Source organism: Eucyclogobius newberryi, unplaced genomic scaffold, assembly GCF_026437365.1.
Source record: "Eucyclogobius newberryi isolate DKJ021-1_F unplaced genomic scaffold, fEucNew1.0.hap1 SCAF_8, whole genome shotgun sequence".
In the NCBI taxonomy this organism is placed as follows: Eukaryota; Metazoa; Chordata; class Actinopteri; order Gobiiformes; family Gobiidae; genus Eucyclogobius; species Eucyclogobius newberryi.
This window is the reverse complement of record NW_027316500.1, coordinates 15,381,861-15,397,038: the sequence shown is the minus strand read 5'-3', so window position 1 is coordinate 15,397,038 and position 15,178 is coordinate 15,381,861. Positions and strand designations below refer to the sequence as shown.

The following is a 15,178-nucleotide window of genomic DNA, read 5'->3' as shown; positions in this document are numbered from 1 at the left end:
CATCAATTGGTTATCCAAAACTTCTGACAGTCTAAAAAACTATTGTAAAGAATTTAACCTCACAACGTATTACTGCTCCCACCCAACTGGACCCTAAAGATTCACTTAAAGCAACATTACTGGACATCAACGTAAGCCACAAGCCTCAGAATTATCAATGTAGTGGTGTCTTTCCTCTAGATTTTAGTACCACTGTCCTATTGGTGTGTGCGGAACACCAAATGTATTAAATCCAAATACAGTGAAACTTAAAAAGATCCTATAAGCGTTTTAATGAACAAGCATATCTGTATTGATCTATAGTGACATTGGTTTTACCACTAGTATTCCAGAACCCAACTCATTAAAACATTTAATGATATGACTGATAAACATATCCCTTTTAAAAGAGTCAGGGTCAAAAATAAGAATAATCCCTGGTTCTGTCCAGACATTGTGGCATTATCTCGAGACCATGACAAAGCCTGGGCAAAAGCCAAGGCAACCAAATCAGCAGCAGATTGGCAGCAGTTTTGTCAAAAGCGCAATAAATATGTCACTTCTGTTCGTAATGCCAAAACATCTCCCTACGTCAAAACTTTCACAGAATCACAGGGCAATTCTGCAAAATGTTGGCAAACGGTTAAATCCTTATCTCAAAATTCTACCCCCTTTTTAGCAAATTAAATTATTAAAGATTCAATCTGCTTGACAACAAAAAAGATATTTGTGATGCATTTAATAAGCACTTTGCTGACGCTGGAAATATCTTTGATGCTGCTGCTCCACCTGTTCTTTCCCAAATACATGAGAATAGACCTGATGATCAAGTATTTTCCCTTAAGCTAAAATACAGTTACAAATTACATAAAGTTACAATTTATATAAACTCAATTGGACATAATCTAAAACACAGTTGCATCCACTTGTATGCAAATTATGCAATTCTGTGTGCTTAGGCACTCCATTAAACAAAACTGTTAATTCTAAAATTAGTAATGAATTCAAATAAAACAAAATGTATTCTGTTCTCCAAAAGACACTCTAGAGACCCAAAAAATATATCTATTCTTAGGCTTGATGGTAATATGATTGAACAAGTACCCCATTACAAATACTTGTGCATCTGGATTGATGATAAACTCTCCTTCAATAAACAGAGAAACTTCAAAGAGCTGACAAATAATCTTAAAGCCAGATTGTCATTCTTCTTTAGAAGTAAAATGCTTTCCCCTTCACTGTAGAAAACAGTTAATCCAGGCTACATTTCGTTCAGTTCTCGATTATGGTAATATTATATATATGCATTCTACAGCAACAGTGTTAAAACCTCTGAACTCAGTTTATCACTCAGCTCTAAGGTTCTTTACAGGAGAAGGAGACAGAACTCAACACTGTGAATTATTCTCTAAAGTAGAATGGCAATCATTGGGTGCAAGACGAGAACAGCACTGCCTTTTGTTTGTGTATAAGGCTCTAGTTGGTATTTTGCCTGATTATTTATCCAGTTTATTGCTCATTAGTTCAAGTATTCACTGTTTGAGGTCTCAGGACATTTTTATCTTACAATCCCATCGTGGTAACACAGACAGGAAAAAAGGCTTTCATCAACTTTGCTCCCTCCCTGTGGAACAAAACAGAGACTTTTTTAAATTAAATCATTTTATGCCTTTTAATGATTTTAAAGCACTGGTCAAGGACTACCCTCAGTGGCAATGCACTTGTTTTACATAATTGTATCTCATGTTTAAATGTGTTTTCATGGATTGATTAATTTATTGATCGTTTTATTTGTGTTTTAGTGTCCTATGTTTGTTGTTTATTCTGTGTTGTGTTTTAACAGGGTACCCATGAAAAAGAGAACTTTTCTCATTGGGTTTTCCCTGTATAAATAAATAAATTAAATGAATAGAGGGATTCTGTTATAGACCTAAGCATTGCTGTAATTTTCAACTTATTTTTCAACTTCTTCAAACTGCAAATGTATGATATTTGCCACTAGTCTACAATGGCAAACTAATTTGTAATTAGACTTATGCCGGACATGCGCATGTTTATGCCAGCTTCTCGCAGTAGGTTGAAGATTTGTTTCCATGGTGATCTGGGTCATTCGCTCAGAGCTGTGCATTGTTGTGTTCCAGTTTGAACTGGTTTCAGCCAGCCTCGTGCGCATGCGCAGTTGGTGTAAACAGGAAGAACAGCTAAAACCAGGTCAGAGAAATCAAAAGACCGATTGTGCGTTTACCGAAGAATATTATCTTAAATTGAACTTTTGTAGTATATGCAAATGTCACCGTCAAGTACGGGGTATATGATTTGGTTGTATTTTGGTGAAATACTGCGACAGACCAAATTGTGAAGTAGCGTTAGTCTTCAACGGCGACGCGATCGCTCCTGAATTTGCTTGTCTGCTTTGCCTGCTGACCTAAATTATTAACATATTGAGGTGATCCAGAACGTAGTAGTTTTCCAGCGATGGTTCAAAAGGATAAGACTGTAGAGGCCTCACAAATCGACGGTGATCCAACCACCAGCCCGATCTCCGTGGAGGCTTGTGTCGAGGCCCCAAGCTCGGCCCAAGAGTCCAGCCATGGAGCCGAGCTGTCGGATCAGAGGAAATTCATCAGCGGGGTTGTGGAAGGTAATGTTTAACACCGGAGTTCAGTTTTTCTGTCTCAAACATATAAACCAGAAATAAGATACACACTAGGACCTCTATCCTTCCCTAATGCACATTTTCACATTTTGCTGTTATGATAAAGGGTTTTACGGTCGTCCATGGACAATGGAGCAAAGAAAAGAACTATTCAGGAGGTATGTCCTTCTACTGTGTTTAAAGTAACTATACATAACAATTTCTTAAATAATTTCTACCTGTTCATAGGGAGCAGAAGTGGGGACTGAACACATACTTGTATGCACCTAAAGATGACTACAAACACAGAATGTTTTGGCGAGAGCTGTACTCCGTGGAAGAAGCTGGTAAAGTAAATTTATGTTACATTGCCCTTGTTCAATGTTTTCTATCGATGTTTGCATTGATTTCCTTGTTTTCTTTTATCACAGAGCAGCTCATGACCCTTATTGGTGCAGCAAAAGAGCATGGTATAGAGTTTATCTACGCCATATCACCTGGACTAGATATAACCTTCTCCAATCAGAAAGAAGTTTCTGCTCTTAAAAGAAAATTGGATCAGGCAAGTATGATTTCAACTGTCTGCTCTACTCAGCTCGGCTCCGTGTTACTAACACTTCTGTGGTAAACACTATTTTATAATGCTGAATATTTCCCACACCTTTCTGTCTTTTTAGGTTACACATTTTGGCTGCAAGTCTTTTGCCTTACTTTTTGATGATATTGATCCCAACATGTGCCCTGCTGACAAGGAAGTTTTTAGCTCATTTGCACATGCTCAAGTTTCAATCACAAATGAAATCTACCAATATCTGGGAGAGCCACAGACATTCCTCTTTTGCCCTACAGGTAAAAAGAAAAGGCTTTATGTAAAAAAGGAAATGGACACCTCTAGTTCAGTATGAGGTTAAATAATAGTTTGTATCTTCTGATGTCTCAGAGTACTGTGGAACCTTCTGCTTCCCAAATGTTCCTCAGTCGCCTTACCTCCATACGGTTGGAGAAAAGCTACTGCTTGGTGTAGATGTACTTTGGACAGGTGAGCATCGTCTGTATACATTCCTCAGTATATGATCCTGTGATGAAGTCCTTACAAGGTTTTATTGATCCAAATTATTATTTTGTTCAAGGTCCAAAAGTTGTGTCCAAAGACATCTCAGTGGAGTCTATTGAGGAAGTTTCTAAAATCCTCAGAAGAGCACCAGTAATCTGGGATAACATTCATGCAAATGATTATGACCAGAAGAGGTTATTTCTGGGACCATACAAGGGTCGGTCAACCGAGCTTATCCCTAGACTGAAAGGAGTCCTTACTAACCCCAATTGCGAGTTTGAATCCAACTTTGTAGCTATCCACACTCTTGCCACGTGGTATAAATCAAACATGAATGGTGTCCGCAAAGATGTTGTTATGAGTATGTACTGGTCACTAATATTTATATCCAGAAATAATAGTAGATACAATGAATAACGGTGTAAAACTTTTTCCAGCGGATGGTGAAGACAGCACTGTTTCTATACAAATAAAATTGGAGAATGAAGGCAGTGATGAAGAACTAGAGACAGACGTGCTCTACAGCCCACAACTGGCCTTAAAACTTGCCCTAACTGAATGGCTAGGAGAATTTGGTGTGCCACACCAATATGATAGTAAGCATACTCACAAGACTATTGTTTTCTGTATATTTGATGAACCTAATGAACACATTTATTTACTCAGGCCGGCAGGTACCCCAAAGTGGGGCAAAAAGCACAACCCTAGCTATGTCATCAATGGCTGCTTCATCCCTCTGCTCATCTACGACAGTAACAACAGTCTTTCAGCAACCAATTATGTCTCCCGCAATCCCCTCCTTGTGTCTGGATCCATTATCTCTTCCTTTGACAAAACACACGGAAGAAGTGGAGGTAAAACCAGTTTACATCTTGATTTATTTTTAAATGAAGTACATTTAAAAATAAACTTTAACATTTTCATGTGCTCGAAGGTGGAGACGGAGAAAAAGGATTCTGAGGAAGAGCCCATGGAAATGGTTGTTGAGAAGCAGGATGATACAGTACCCGAGGTGCAGACAGACTCTGAGGATAAGCAGGTTAGTCCTATTCAGAATGAGAAGATGGCTGAGGACCTGAAGCCCATGGATACGGACAAAGAGAGCCTCACAGAGTTAAAGTCTCCTGAAGAATCTATTCAAGAAGACTCTGGGGATATAGCCCCAATGCAGACCGATGAACAGCTTAAACTGGTATTCCTGTCATTTGAGATTTTAAATCACAACTTAAGTACTCAGTATATTTGGGAAAACTAACAGTCTTCTATTGTTGTTTCATGTAGGATGTTTTTGTGCCTGGTCCTGATGAGAAGCCATTATTTATAGCAGAGCCTCTCACAATTGAGGATCTGGCCTTGTTGGCAGAACTTTTTTATCTTCCATACGAACATGGGCCCAAATCCATTCAAATGCTGAAGGAGTTCAACTGGCTCCGGGCAAATAGCAGTTTTGTCAGCGTCAACTGCAAAAGTAAAGATGATGAAAAGGTAAATGTTTACGTGCTCGCCGATTGTGCCGTGGTAAATGGTGTTTTCTGAATGTCTATACCTTATCTCTTCCCATTTCACATTATAACTTCCGTATCTGATAAAGCCAGTCAGAAAAATAGAGAGAGAAAAAGTTAATTAATGTTGATTGTTTTATAGATGTATGGGGGGTTCTTATGTTAAACCTGCCCAAGGACTACAGATGAAAATGAGCTACTTGCTAAATCTGGTACAGAAATTAATGTTGTCAGTGCACTGTCCTTGTTTTAAATAAATAAATAAATGAATTCTTCCTACAAAATGGTGGATAGGTGCTACCATTAGAATCCTCTAGGTGGTGTGGTTGCACCAAGTGTGCCATCTTACTCTCAGATTTGTAATGTTTCTTTTTTAAATTCAAGTTAATGCACTGAGGTTAATGAATCATAATTTGTATTTTCTACAGATGACAGAATGGAAGACAAGAGCCGAGAAGTTTGAAGAGATGTGCTGCTCCGTTATACATATGTTTACACGCCTTTCCAATTCAGCCAACAGAACCATCCTCTACGACCTCTACTCGTACATCTGGGACATCAAGAGCATCATTTCTATGGTGAAGTCGTTTGTCCAGTGGCTAGGTATGTATAAGGAAACGGTGCTATCAATGTTATACCATTGAGCAGCACGTAACACGTAGCAGCGAAATACGAAATCTCATAACTAAATTTTATGCACGTATTTAACATTTTAGTTTAGTAATATGTAGGTAATTAATTAAAATAAAGGTTTTACATTCTTCACACATAGTATATGTACCACAAGATGACGTCAAGACTAAAAATTGTTAGTGAGCTTCATTGCTTTTACCGTAAATGGCAATTAAATCTGATCACATTTTGCCATTTTGGAATAGAGTAGAAGGTCGCAGACCAGACATGGGTCTCATTTTCTTAAGTCTAACATGTTTTACTTTGGACTGAATGCCACTTGCATGGCACAATTCATTATTAATTTCCACATAAAGTCTCTTTATGGCAAAGACCCAAGCATGGTGTTGCTGCTTGCTGTGTATTCAGTATACACTGTCTGTGGGGACGGGCACTAGGGGAAGGCCATCTCCTCCATGCCCTACCGCGCGCGCGAGCGAGCTTGGAGAGCAAGTTGAGTGAGTGACTGACTGTGAGAGGCCATTCTGGTGCATATAACACATGTGTTTTGGTTTTTAATTGACCTCACTGTTGTTTCTTGAGGTGTGCCTCCTCTGAGTACTCTCAGACAGAGGTTGTACTTGACCTGTGTCATGTTGTACATCAGTCTTTTCTCTCTGTTCCTCTTTCTTGGTTTTCATTCTTTTTGCACCTTTTTAGATGCAACAAGATACAGTCGAAGTATTCATTGATAAAACAATATATAACTGAAAATACATTTTCAAACTAAGAAGCACCAGCATGGTCTGTTGGTTACTTCCTGTAACCCAGTTACATTCACAGGTTTCTATCTTATCCGGCTAAACATGACGACTTTAGCCATGGTACACAGCAAGCAGCACATCCACATGGACAAAGCCATATAAGGCAAGAGGCTTTAACTGCTTTGAGCCTGAAAATATGTAATTGATTATTTTAGCCCTCTTTTGGATATTTGGTTCATACACATGATCATAACATTTCCTCCAATTTATAGCTGTGCAGATGGCACTCAGTCACTTCCTGGTTACTGTACTAAGAATACTAATGAATATTTCTACTGTTTTCTCCCCTCACTATGTACAGATGGAAGAATCCAGTCCAAAGTTTCTACTGCTGTTGGATCGACAGTGGGCGATGTATACAAATTGCTGGCGTTTGTGTAAAATATATTTATGCTAAATTGTTTTTAAAAAATAAGCTAATTGAAGGTTTTAAGATATTTTGGAGAAATTGAACTGTCCTCTGGATGAAGTCACATTTTGCGCAGCGATTTAGGTGCAGACATTTAAGTGAAAAATTAACTAAAATTTCTCCTCGGCAGCATCTTTCTAACAATTGTTTTGTTTCTGTCAGTAGGCCTGTAGAAATGACTCAGCATGATGCACCTATTCAGGGGAATTTGCACTTGAAAATGAATCCGTTGCACACCATCCAATTTGTTCAGGAATGTGTGTTTGAGGGACAGGCATAGAATGGCAAAAATGAGCAATACTGTATTCAATGTAGCGCTTACTCAAAAAGATGAGGGCCATACACTCTTTGTATCTTAGTGGGCTTTTGGTCTTTTGGCTGGGCGAGTACAGAGTTCCTTCCCTTAGGTGCATCTCTTGGCTTTGTTGTGCCGGTCTCTATTTGAAGCAGTGCTGGATGTTTTTCTGTATGCTGCGTTTGTCTGGTCACATGACAGTTTATCATAAGTTAGATGTAATTGTTGATGAGGGGGTTTTGAATTATGGTAAGATTTGAACATTGATCGTGAGAGGGGCATTAAAGTGGGTTATTCCCTGTTGGTCCTGAGGAGGACTCGTGCTGAGCCAGTCATGTGACAAGGCAGGTTTTAGAAATGTGACTTCACTTGAGGTGGGGTGATAGCAGCTGAAGCTTACTTTATAAACAGATGTGGCTAGTAACAGTATTAGGTTTTGGAAATGCCTACAGTTTGTTGTCATACAATTACTGCGCTTATTACTTGTTGGCCTGTGCCAAAGAGTTGTTTTCGAATGTTGAAATTAAATTTTACACCTCCACCTCCAAATAGTTGATCAGGATAACTATCATGGCTCCAAAGTTTGTATTTGTAAGCTTTTGTTGCTTGAAACCCCTGAAGTATTAGAAATTATGTTAAATGTTCTTATCCCGAACTAGGTTGATTTATGTTTCTTGGTTACAAGTAATACAAAAATATGTGGAATTAGACACATTTGACCCTTCGCCCCATCTACTCATTTCTCTCATCTGTATCAGAGAGCCCAACTCTGTGGTAACAATCTCCGCTTGGCTCTGCTCCTAACAGGGTGTCGTAGTCAGTCCTCAGCACAATTCCTTAAAGGAGACCAAGAGCCCTCGGCCTTTAGGGGAGGTCTAGCAGGAGAGTTCCAGGTATCTAATGCACTTAAGTCACAGCTATGAAAACGAGTGCTATCAGCAAAGTGGTAATGTTGGTCAAATCTGCAAGCATAAAGGGTTTGGTCTGTCTAAGGTGAGCTGATGTCTTAGACACAAATTTAGAATTCACATTTGTATTGTATACTGTCACTCCTGGGCATTGTTATGCCTCAGTTAAACATAAAATACAGAACAAAATACAATAGTTGAATGCACCTTTTTATATTTTCAGCAACTGACCAAGGAGATGCTGCTTTTCCGAGCGCAAGCGGCGCAAGCGAGCATGACTAGGTTTATCATGATGACACGTCATTTCTTTGCAGGAAAAGTATACAGATTACCAGCCCTACTCTTTGTAAGCGCAAGCAGCAGCATCGCAGCGCAAGCGGTACGCAAGCATGTTTTCAATGGGTATACTCCAGGATCAAATCTTCCTGTGGCACCAGTCTTGGAGAGTAACCAGACTCGCATTGTCTGGAGAGTGAATGTAATTTTGCCTTGGCATTTTTTTTTTTTTTTTTTTTTTTTTTGGAGTTCTCCACTCTGCGCATGCTTCATTATTTTTCTCAACAGGACTTTGCGCAGCGAAAAAATGCGATGCCTCAAAAGGGACAGAAGCATCTCCTTCAGTCAGTAAAAACTTAGTCAGACCAAAGTACAACCCACTTATTACAGAATTTGTAAAGGAATCTGATGTACTGTGTAAATATTGTCTGAAACACCTGTGGGGAAGTGTTTGCTTGTTGTCCACTGTCAAATGAACAGGGCAATAGTTAATTTGTTATTTTTAAAAGTACTGTAAATCAAGTAAGAGCGTTTGGCATTGTGCCTCTTCTTTTAATAGTGGCACAATTGCAGCAAATACATTGAGTCAACAAAAGATATCACACAGAGAAACTAATCCTTCCTTTTTTGAAATCCACAGAGATTGTTGCCAATAGATGGGGCAAACGATCTCTTCTACCAGCCTCCACCCTCTCTCCCAACATCCAAAATCTATTCCATAAGACCATACTACCCCAAAGATGAGGTAAGGCACATTTTAATCATTATAATGTAGATACCCTTACTAGCTTATATTCTAATATAGTTTAAGAATTTATATTTCATTTTTTGAAATGCAAATACATTTCATTTCAAACTACTCTCTTCAGGTTGCTGTTTATAAAATCTGTAAAGAAATGTATTTTGAGGGAATGGATGATCTTTTCTCTGATCAGGATCCAGACCTCATAGGTGACAGGTAAAAAAAAAAAAAAAAAAATTCTCTGGACTCGTGTTGTTTTGCGACGAGGTCACATAAACTATCGTTTTCTTACAGATATGTGGGAGGTCTCCTCACCTTGAGTCCAGATTATGGATTTGTGCTAGAAGACGAGGACAGCATTTGCGGCTATGCACTTGGAACAGCAGATGTTAAGCCGTTTGTCAACAAGTGTAAGTTGAACTGGCTTCCCTTCATGCAGGAAAAATACCTCAAACCTGATGATGAAAAGGACCTGACCGAAGCTCAGGTAAGACTAATTTAAAGTGTAGTGTCTAGAAGCATTGGCCAAAGTGTGGTTGAAACCTTTGTGTCTGTATCATTTTGCAGAAAATTATGTTAAGTTTCCATGAAGAAGAAGAAGGTCTTCCAGAGTCATTTTTATCTAACTTTCCCTCACTTATCAAAGTAGACATTCATGCCAAGGTCACTGACCCCAGTGTAGCTAAAAGTATGATGGGATGTCTATTGTCCTCACTCAAAGCAAATGGTAGGTTTTACACACCTGTGGTTCTCTTTGCTCTAACCATGCTGCAATTACAACACAGAAACCGTTTTTAATTGCGGTATTTTTTCTTCCTTCTAAGGGTCTCATGGAGCTTTCTGCAAAGTCCGGCAGTCTGATAAAAGAATGTTGGACTTTTACGGTAAACTTGGATGTTTTGAAGTGGCAAAAATGGATGGTTTTCCCAAAGATGTCATCATTATGGGACGCAGCTTATAAAAAAAAAAAAAAAAAAAAAAAACAATACTGGGAAAACGTTATGCCAGCAATAGTTACCCTTATGAAGTGAACTCCAATCTGACATATTCCAATCCGGAGACCCAACATTAGTGTCAATGTCCCATGCTGTTTTGGCTTCTTGTGTTCAACACAGTTCATGTGAATTTGATAAACCAATAATTATGGCACATCATGCATTTATTTGCAGAGTACTTTTGTCTGAGGGGAGTAGCTTCTTGATAATTAAGCAATTCATGATCCTTCTGTAAAGTAAAACTGCCTGAGGAAGACGAGTTCTGTCTGGTTCTAATTTCAAAACTAAAACGTTAGTGGCAAATAGGATTATAGAATTCAAATAGAAATATAGAAAAAAATGTATTTTCAACTGCCTAAATGAATGACCGTTTGCTTTGTAAATTTTGCCTTTTTGCATTTGAGCAATTGTATTTTTGATTTTGGTCAATGCCTTTTGGTTTTGCCTTGAAGTTTTGTTATATTAAAGACAAGTTGTAATAGGGTGGTTTTCAAACACATTGTACTTATAACTTGGTAGTGATGTACTATTTATTGCAATCTTAAAATATCATATTGCTATGTAATAAATTCTTGGTTGTACAGGGTGGGTTTTGTTTTTAGTTATATATTTTTTCAGTTTATTCTAATTCAGCGATCTGTATCATACCTTGTAGATAACAATGTGGTTGTTTCGTTTCAACCCGTCTTTGTTGTCCCTGTATATTTTCAGATGAATGTCTTCTCAAACTGTAACATGCGCTTTTAGGAACACCAAGATGACTAAACCCTGTCAACTTTCACCAAAGTAGCACTGATGCTCACATTGTTGAACTGTGGGTCAAACTTGTTGGTCTTTTGTTTGTTGCACGTTTTACAAACTCATTCAGTTTAGTTATATTGATGGTTATCAAAAAGCACTTTGACCACAGTGTTCAGTTTGAAGATTTTCTCTTCTCGCTCTTCGGTAGCTGCGCCTGCCAATGTGATGTTTTATGTACATTTAGGATGTGTACATGCATGAAGTGTAATGCGTGTCATTACAATTACCTTATCTTCTGTTGCATAGAAATAGAGAAAAATAAGCATGCCACTTGCCTCTGTGTGCATAAAATGTACTATATTATACACTATTTGTAAATGCTGTCAAACAAAGTGTTATTATTTTTATACCTTGATTCAAAAATGTGTAACATGGTGTGTTCTGTTAAAGGAAGGCAAAGGCTGTTCAAATGTTGTTCCGCAGTTTGCTATTCTGATTTCTTGGTTTGTTATAGACGGACAAGACGTGAAGGGCTCAATTACATGCGAGTTCTCAGGCTTGAGGAGGGTGGATTAACCATTTTCAAAATTGTGTAAGATAAATAAGTGATAACAAACGTCATGAGTTCCTTGTGTGTCCTTTTTTTTGATAACCAGCATATTATTCAACAAAGTAAACTATTAATAAAGTGAAATAGTTAATCGACAGACAAGTTGGGTGTTTTGCCTTTATACTTTTGGATAAGTTCAGTTTCCTGGTTGATTGAAGCATCCTTTATTATAAAGGAGTGTCTATTTTGTGCCGAGGCTTCTGAAACTGCTGGGCTATTTGACCGCGCCGCGGTAACCTTATATAATATATCCACCTCATGAGATAATTATACATTTGACAGATCCAATCCATAGTGTTTCTGATCGGTCCCTGGACATGACATGGGAGTTGTTGTTGTTGTTGTTGTTGTTGTTTTATGGCGGTTGGCATCCGTTGTTGTTTTATGGCGGTTGGGAGTATAGATATTATAATACATCCATGCATGGGGCAAGGATCTGTGCTATAGAAGATCGCGTGATGATGACGTAAAAGTGACGCATAAATTGGTCGACAGGGCATTTATCTTTCTTCACGGGTTTAGTTCATGGCTTTAGTTTTAATTTCTTCTTAGGTTTTTTCTGAAAATGTCTTTCGAAGACGCGGACTCCGACCTCGGCCTGTGTGGACCATCAACGATGGAGCGATTCCTTTTCAGTAAGTCACTGTTTTCATGGAGCTCATTTGGCGCACACGTGGGTCCCTCTATCCTTACAATTAGCAGGACGTGCATCTATGTTGTTTCGTCCATCATAAATTCACGATTCATTCACAACTTTTTTTTTTTAACTTGTGTGTCCCAGGTTGCGAACTGTCCTCTAAAGTGCCGTTTTTCACTTTCCAAGGAGATGACGAGGATGACACGGAGCATTTCCTTGAGTTTAGGACAGTATGTACATTGTGCATTTTGATCCTCTCTTTTAAAGAAGCGTTGGGTTCTACCGTGCTGTACGCGTTTCATTTGAGTTCTATTAATGTCCTGTGAAATGAATTGTGTTAAAGGTGTGTTTGGGAGAAGGTGCAAAAGAGGAGTGCAACTTGGTGGAGGTGACAGCCATGAACTACCAGGGAAAGACCATCTCTGTTCCTGTAGCCAACCTTCACATTAACTGTCTCCCCATGGTAAGAATTCAAGCAAAAACATGGAACTGGCTTTATTGGTGTTTAGTCAAGCTGTGTACGATTATGGCAGTGAACACATTTAGGCCTTCTATAATTCGGAGATTAAACGGTGTTTGGTGCTGGGTTTATGATGTTTTGACTAGTAAACTCTTCCTTTTACTTGTTTTGCACTTGTGTTAGGTGACTTTGGGTGAATTTGAGCTCAAAGCACCTGTGACCATCCGTCTCAAAGCGGGGACCGGACCAGTAAATATTAGTGGCCTGCACCTCATTTGTAAGTTTTACCTCTACCGACTGTATATTAAAGTGGGAAAAAGTGAACGTCCGTTTGACCATGGGAGGAAAACTATGGTTTGAGTTGATGGTCCATTTCAAATGTATTCTTACATTTTCCAAATGACTAGGAATTTAATGTGACCTAATAATTTTTGACAACATTGTAAAAACAAATGGTCACATTTAATATAGTGCTTTTCTACCGTCAAGGCACTCAAATCGCTTAACATCAAGCAACCAGTCACCCACTCACACACACACGATCACTCACCAGATGTTCGCAGACATTGGAGGCGAGTAGGGTTAAGTGTCTTGCCCAAAGACATAACAGCAGTATTCCCCTGAGGCAGCTACGATCGCACCGCCAACCTGTGGGTCAGTGGATCTGACCGCTCTGCTGGGAGAGAGCGGGCCTTGAGGGGCAACAGTGGAAAAACAGATTAAGTTCATAGGGACTTTGCAATGTCCCAGCATCCTGTGTCCTTTGACCAATGTCCTTGGGCCCTCCTTCTCGGCCAGGAAAAACTGCAAAACCTCCTTAGGGAAAAAGTATAAACTTGGAGTTCCAGAGTGAAGATGAGGTCCGACTCTCACAGATTGACGCGAGACGGACAGTGGAGCTCAGACTCAGGAGGAGAACCAGTTCGTCCAGGCAGATGAAGAACCCTTCATATGGACTAGAGACCATTTCTATAGTGCGGTTGAAACTTTTTCTACAGTTTTACCCCTGGACAAATGTGTGATTAAATTGACTCGTTTGTAACATTTTATGGCTTTGTTAGTTCTCAATTATCCAATCAGAAAGCTGCAACATTGTCCCATTTTGTTACTCAAATTCTCCAATTAAAGCCAACCTTTGTGTCTGTCCAATTATGTCTTTTTAAAGATCTGTAATATTTCTGGGTGTTTTAACTGATAATATATATATATATTTTTTTTTAATTGTTGTTCTTCTTCTTGCAGCCTCACACGCTGAGGAGTCCGACCTGTCTGGAGAAGATGATGAGTTTGAAGACGATGAAGACTTGAGCCCCATAAAACCAGCAAAAAAGAAACAGAAACTGTAAACGTGACACTTGTTTTGTACCAGTTTTCTACTTTTCCCTTGCAGCCATGTGAGTAATCTGCTGGGCAGCAGCACAACCTCTGGTCTTCATGTTTGTCTTAACCAGCAATGTTTCTGAATTTCTTGGATGTTTATTTTGAATAAGCTGTCACACTGATTGTTATGGACATGACATTAAAGGAAAAACCTAACTATGAGTTAGCCACTCCCACTTTCCCCCTGTAATTTCGAGCCGGAAGAAAATTGTGGTTTTCTAATCAGAGTGATTAATAAAAATGTGACTTTGTGCATTTGTACATCTGAAGCTGTATTTTTGACTGGCACATCTGCAAACACACAGTATAGATTCCCTAATGAAGTATTGGTTCACTTGACAAACTTTGTTCAACAGCAACTTAACTTCACGACCATAACTTTATGTAGTCTTAGAAGAAAAGACAAAAAGTTCAGACAATGATTCTCTTCACCTGATCCTATATCCTGTGTTAATAATCACATGTACAGTAGCCACAGAGGTTGGGCTGATTAGGCTCTTTTGTTGAGGCTGTGGTAATAGGCTTCACAAAATGTTTTACACAATTGCAAATACTGAAAGTTTGCTTTCTGCATATTCAGGCGCAGAGTCCAAGCTAATATCCTTACATAGTGCTATTTCAGGTTTAGTACATCTGCTCTGTCACAGCCAGTTTGAACATGTCTGACCTTCATCTGTGCAGTAGGTGTTATCAACTTGATGTGGATCTTTATATTATAGATTTAGTTTTCAGTACTTCACTGGGTGATATTGGCAAACAAATGTATCATGATTTTTCTCATGAATACATATCAATCATGATTTTCTTTTTATCTTTATAGAAATGGCTTTCAATATTAATGTCAAACATAAACAAATGTTTGATAATTAAAAATCCTTTGAATAAGAACACAAGGGAAAATAAGCCTGACTATTTACTGGTTTATTCTTTGGGTCAGTTTAATTCCTGCTTTCTGGTCTTAATCAGTTTTTTTTTTTTTTTTTTTTTTAAATAATGAATTTCAAAGAACACAAATTCCAAACCAAGAAGAACCACAACCAACCAGACCACATACTTTTACTGACAGTGGAGAGCCCTAACCTCTCAGTTAAAACAACCCAAGCACGTCATTGACAATAG

General features: G+C 38.6%; 2 protein-coding genes across 3 annotated transcripts; both read left to right on the top strand.

The window, feature by feature from the left end:
• The first annotated feature begins 2,091 nt into the window (after nt 1-2,091).
• Nucleotides 2,092-11,593, top strand: oga (O-GlcNAcase). Of its 2 annotated transcripts, none has more exons than XM_072437461.1 (19): nt 2,092-2,190; nt 2,453-2,620; nt 2,742-2,793; nt 2,864-2,961; nt 3,046-3,176; nt 3,292-3,463; nt 3,555-3,653; nt 3,745-4,029; nt 4,106-4,264; nt 4,335-4,531; nt 4,609-4,860; nt 4,950-5,153; nt 5,599-5,773; nt 8,118-8,203; nt 9,135-9,239; nt 9,364-9,452; nt 9,531-9,723; nt 9,804-9,963; nt 10,061-11,593. In XM_072437461.1, the coding sequence occupies exons 1-19, from the start codon at nt 2,151-2,153 to the stop codon at nt 10,195-10,197; spliced, it is 2,802 nt and encodes a 933-aa protein (XP_072293562.1). In that variant the 5' UTR covers nt 2,092-2,150; the 3' UTR covers nt 10,198-11,593. The 2 variants fall into 2 exon arrangements, with proteins under 2 accessions (XP_072293562.1, XP_072293563.1); XM_072437462.1 differs by having other exon boundaries at nt 2,093-2,190; nt 4,335-4,522; nt 4,603-4,860.
• Nucleotides 11,594-12,032: 439 nt separating this feature from the next.
• npm3 (nucleophosmin/nucleoplasmin, 3) lies at nt 12,033-14,210 on the top strand. Its single transcript, XM_072436671.1, has 5 exons — nt 12,033-12,217; nt 12,364-12,449; nt 12,563-12,682; nt 12,863-12,956; nt 13,922-14,210. Exons 1-5 carry the CDS (start codon nt 12,148-12,150, stop codon nt 14,023-14,025), a joined length of 474 nt encoding a protein of 157 aa, XP_072292772.1. The 5' UTR covers nt 12,033-12,147; the 3' UTR covers nt 14,026-14,210.
• The last annotated feature ends 968 nt before the right edge of the window (nt 14,211-15,178 follow it).

Bases quoted from the DNA above. Each gene is read 5' to 3' on its own strand.
- oga (XM_072437461.1), top strand. From the start codon at position 2,151: ATGCGCAGTTGGTGTAAACAGGAAGAACAGCTAAAACCAG. The intron at 2,962-3,045 runs GTAAAGTAAATT...CTTTTATCACAG, and splicing joins GTACTCCGTGGAAGAAGCTG to AGCAGCTCATGACCCTTATT. The intron at 4,265-4,334 runs GTAAGCATACTC...TTATTTACTCAG, and splicing joins TGTGCCACACCAATATGATA to GCCGGCAGGTACCCCAAAGT.
- npm3 (XM_072436671.1), top strand. From the start codon at position 12,148: ATGTCTTTCGAAGACGCGGACTCCGACCTCGGCCTGTGTGGACCATCA. The intron at 12,683-12,862 runs GTAAGAATTCAA...CACTTGTGTTAG, and splicing joins ACATTAACTGTCTCCCCATG to GTGACTTTGGGTGAATTTGA. The intron at 12,957-13,921 runs GTAAGTTTTACC...TTCTTCTTGCAG, and splicing joins TAGTGGCCTGCACCTCATTT to CCTCACACGCTGAGGAGTCC.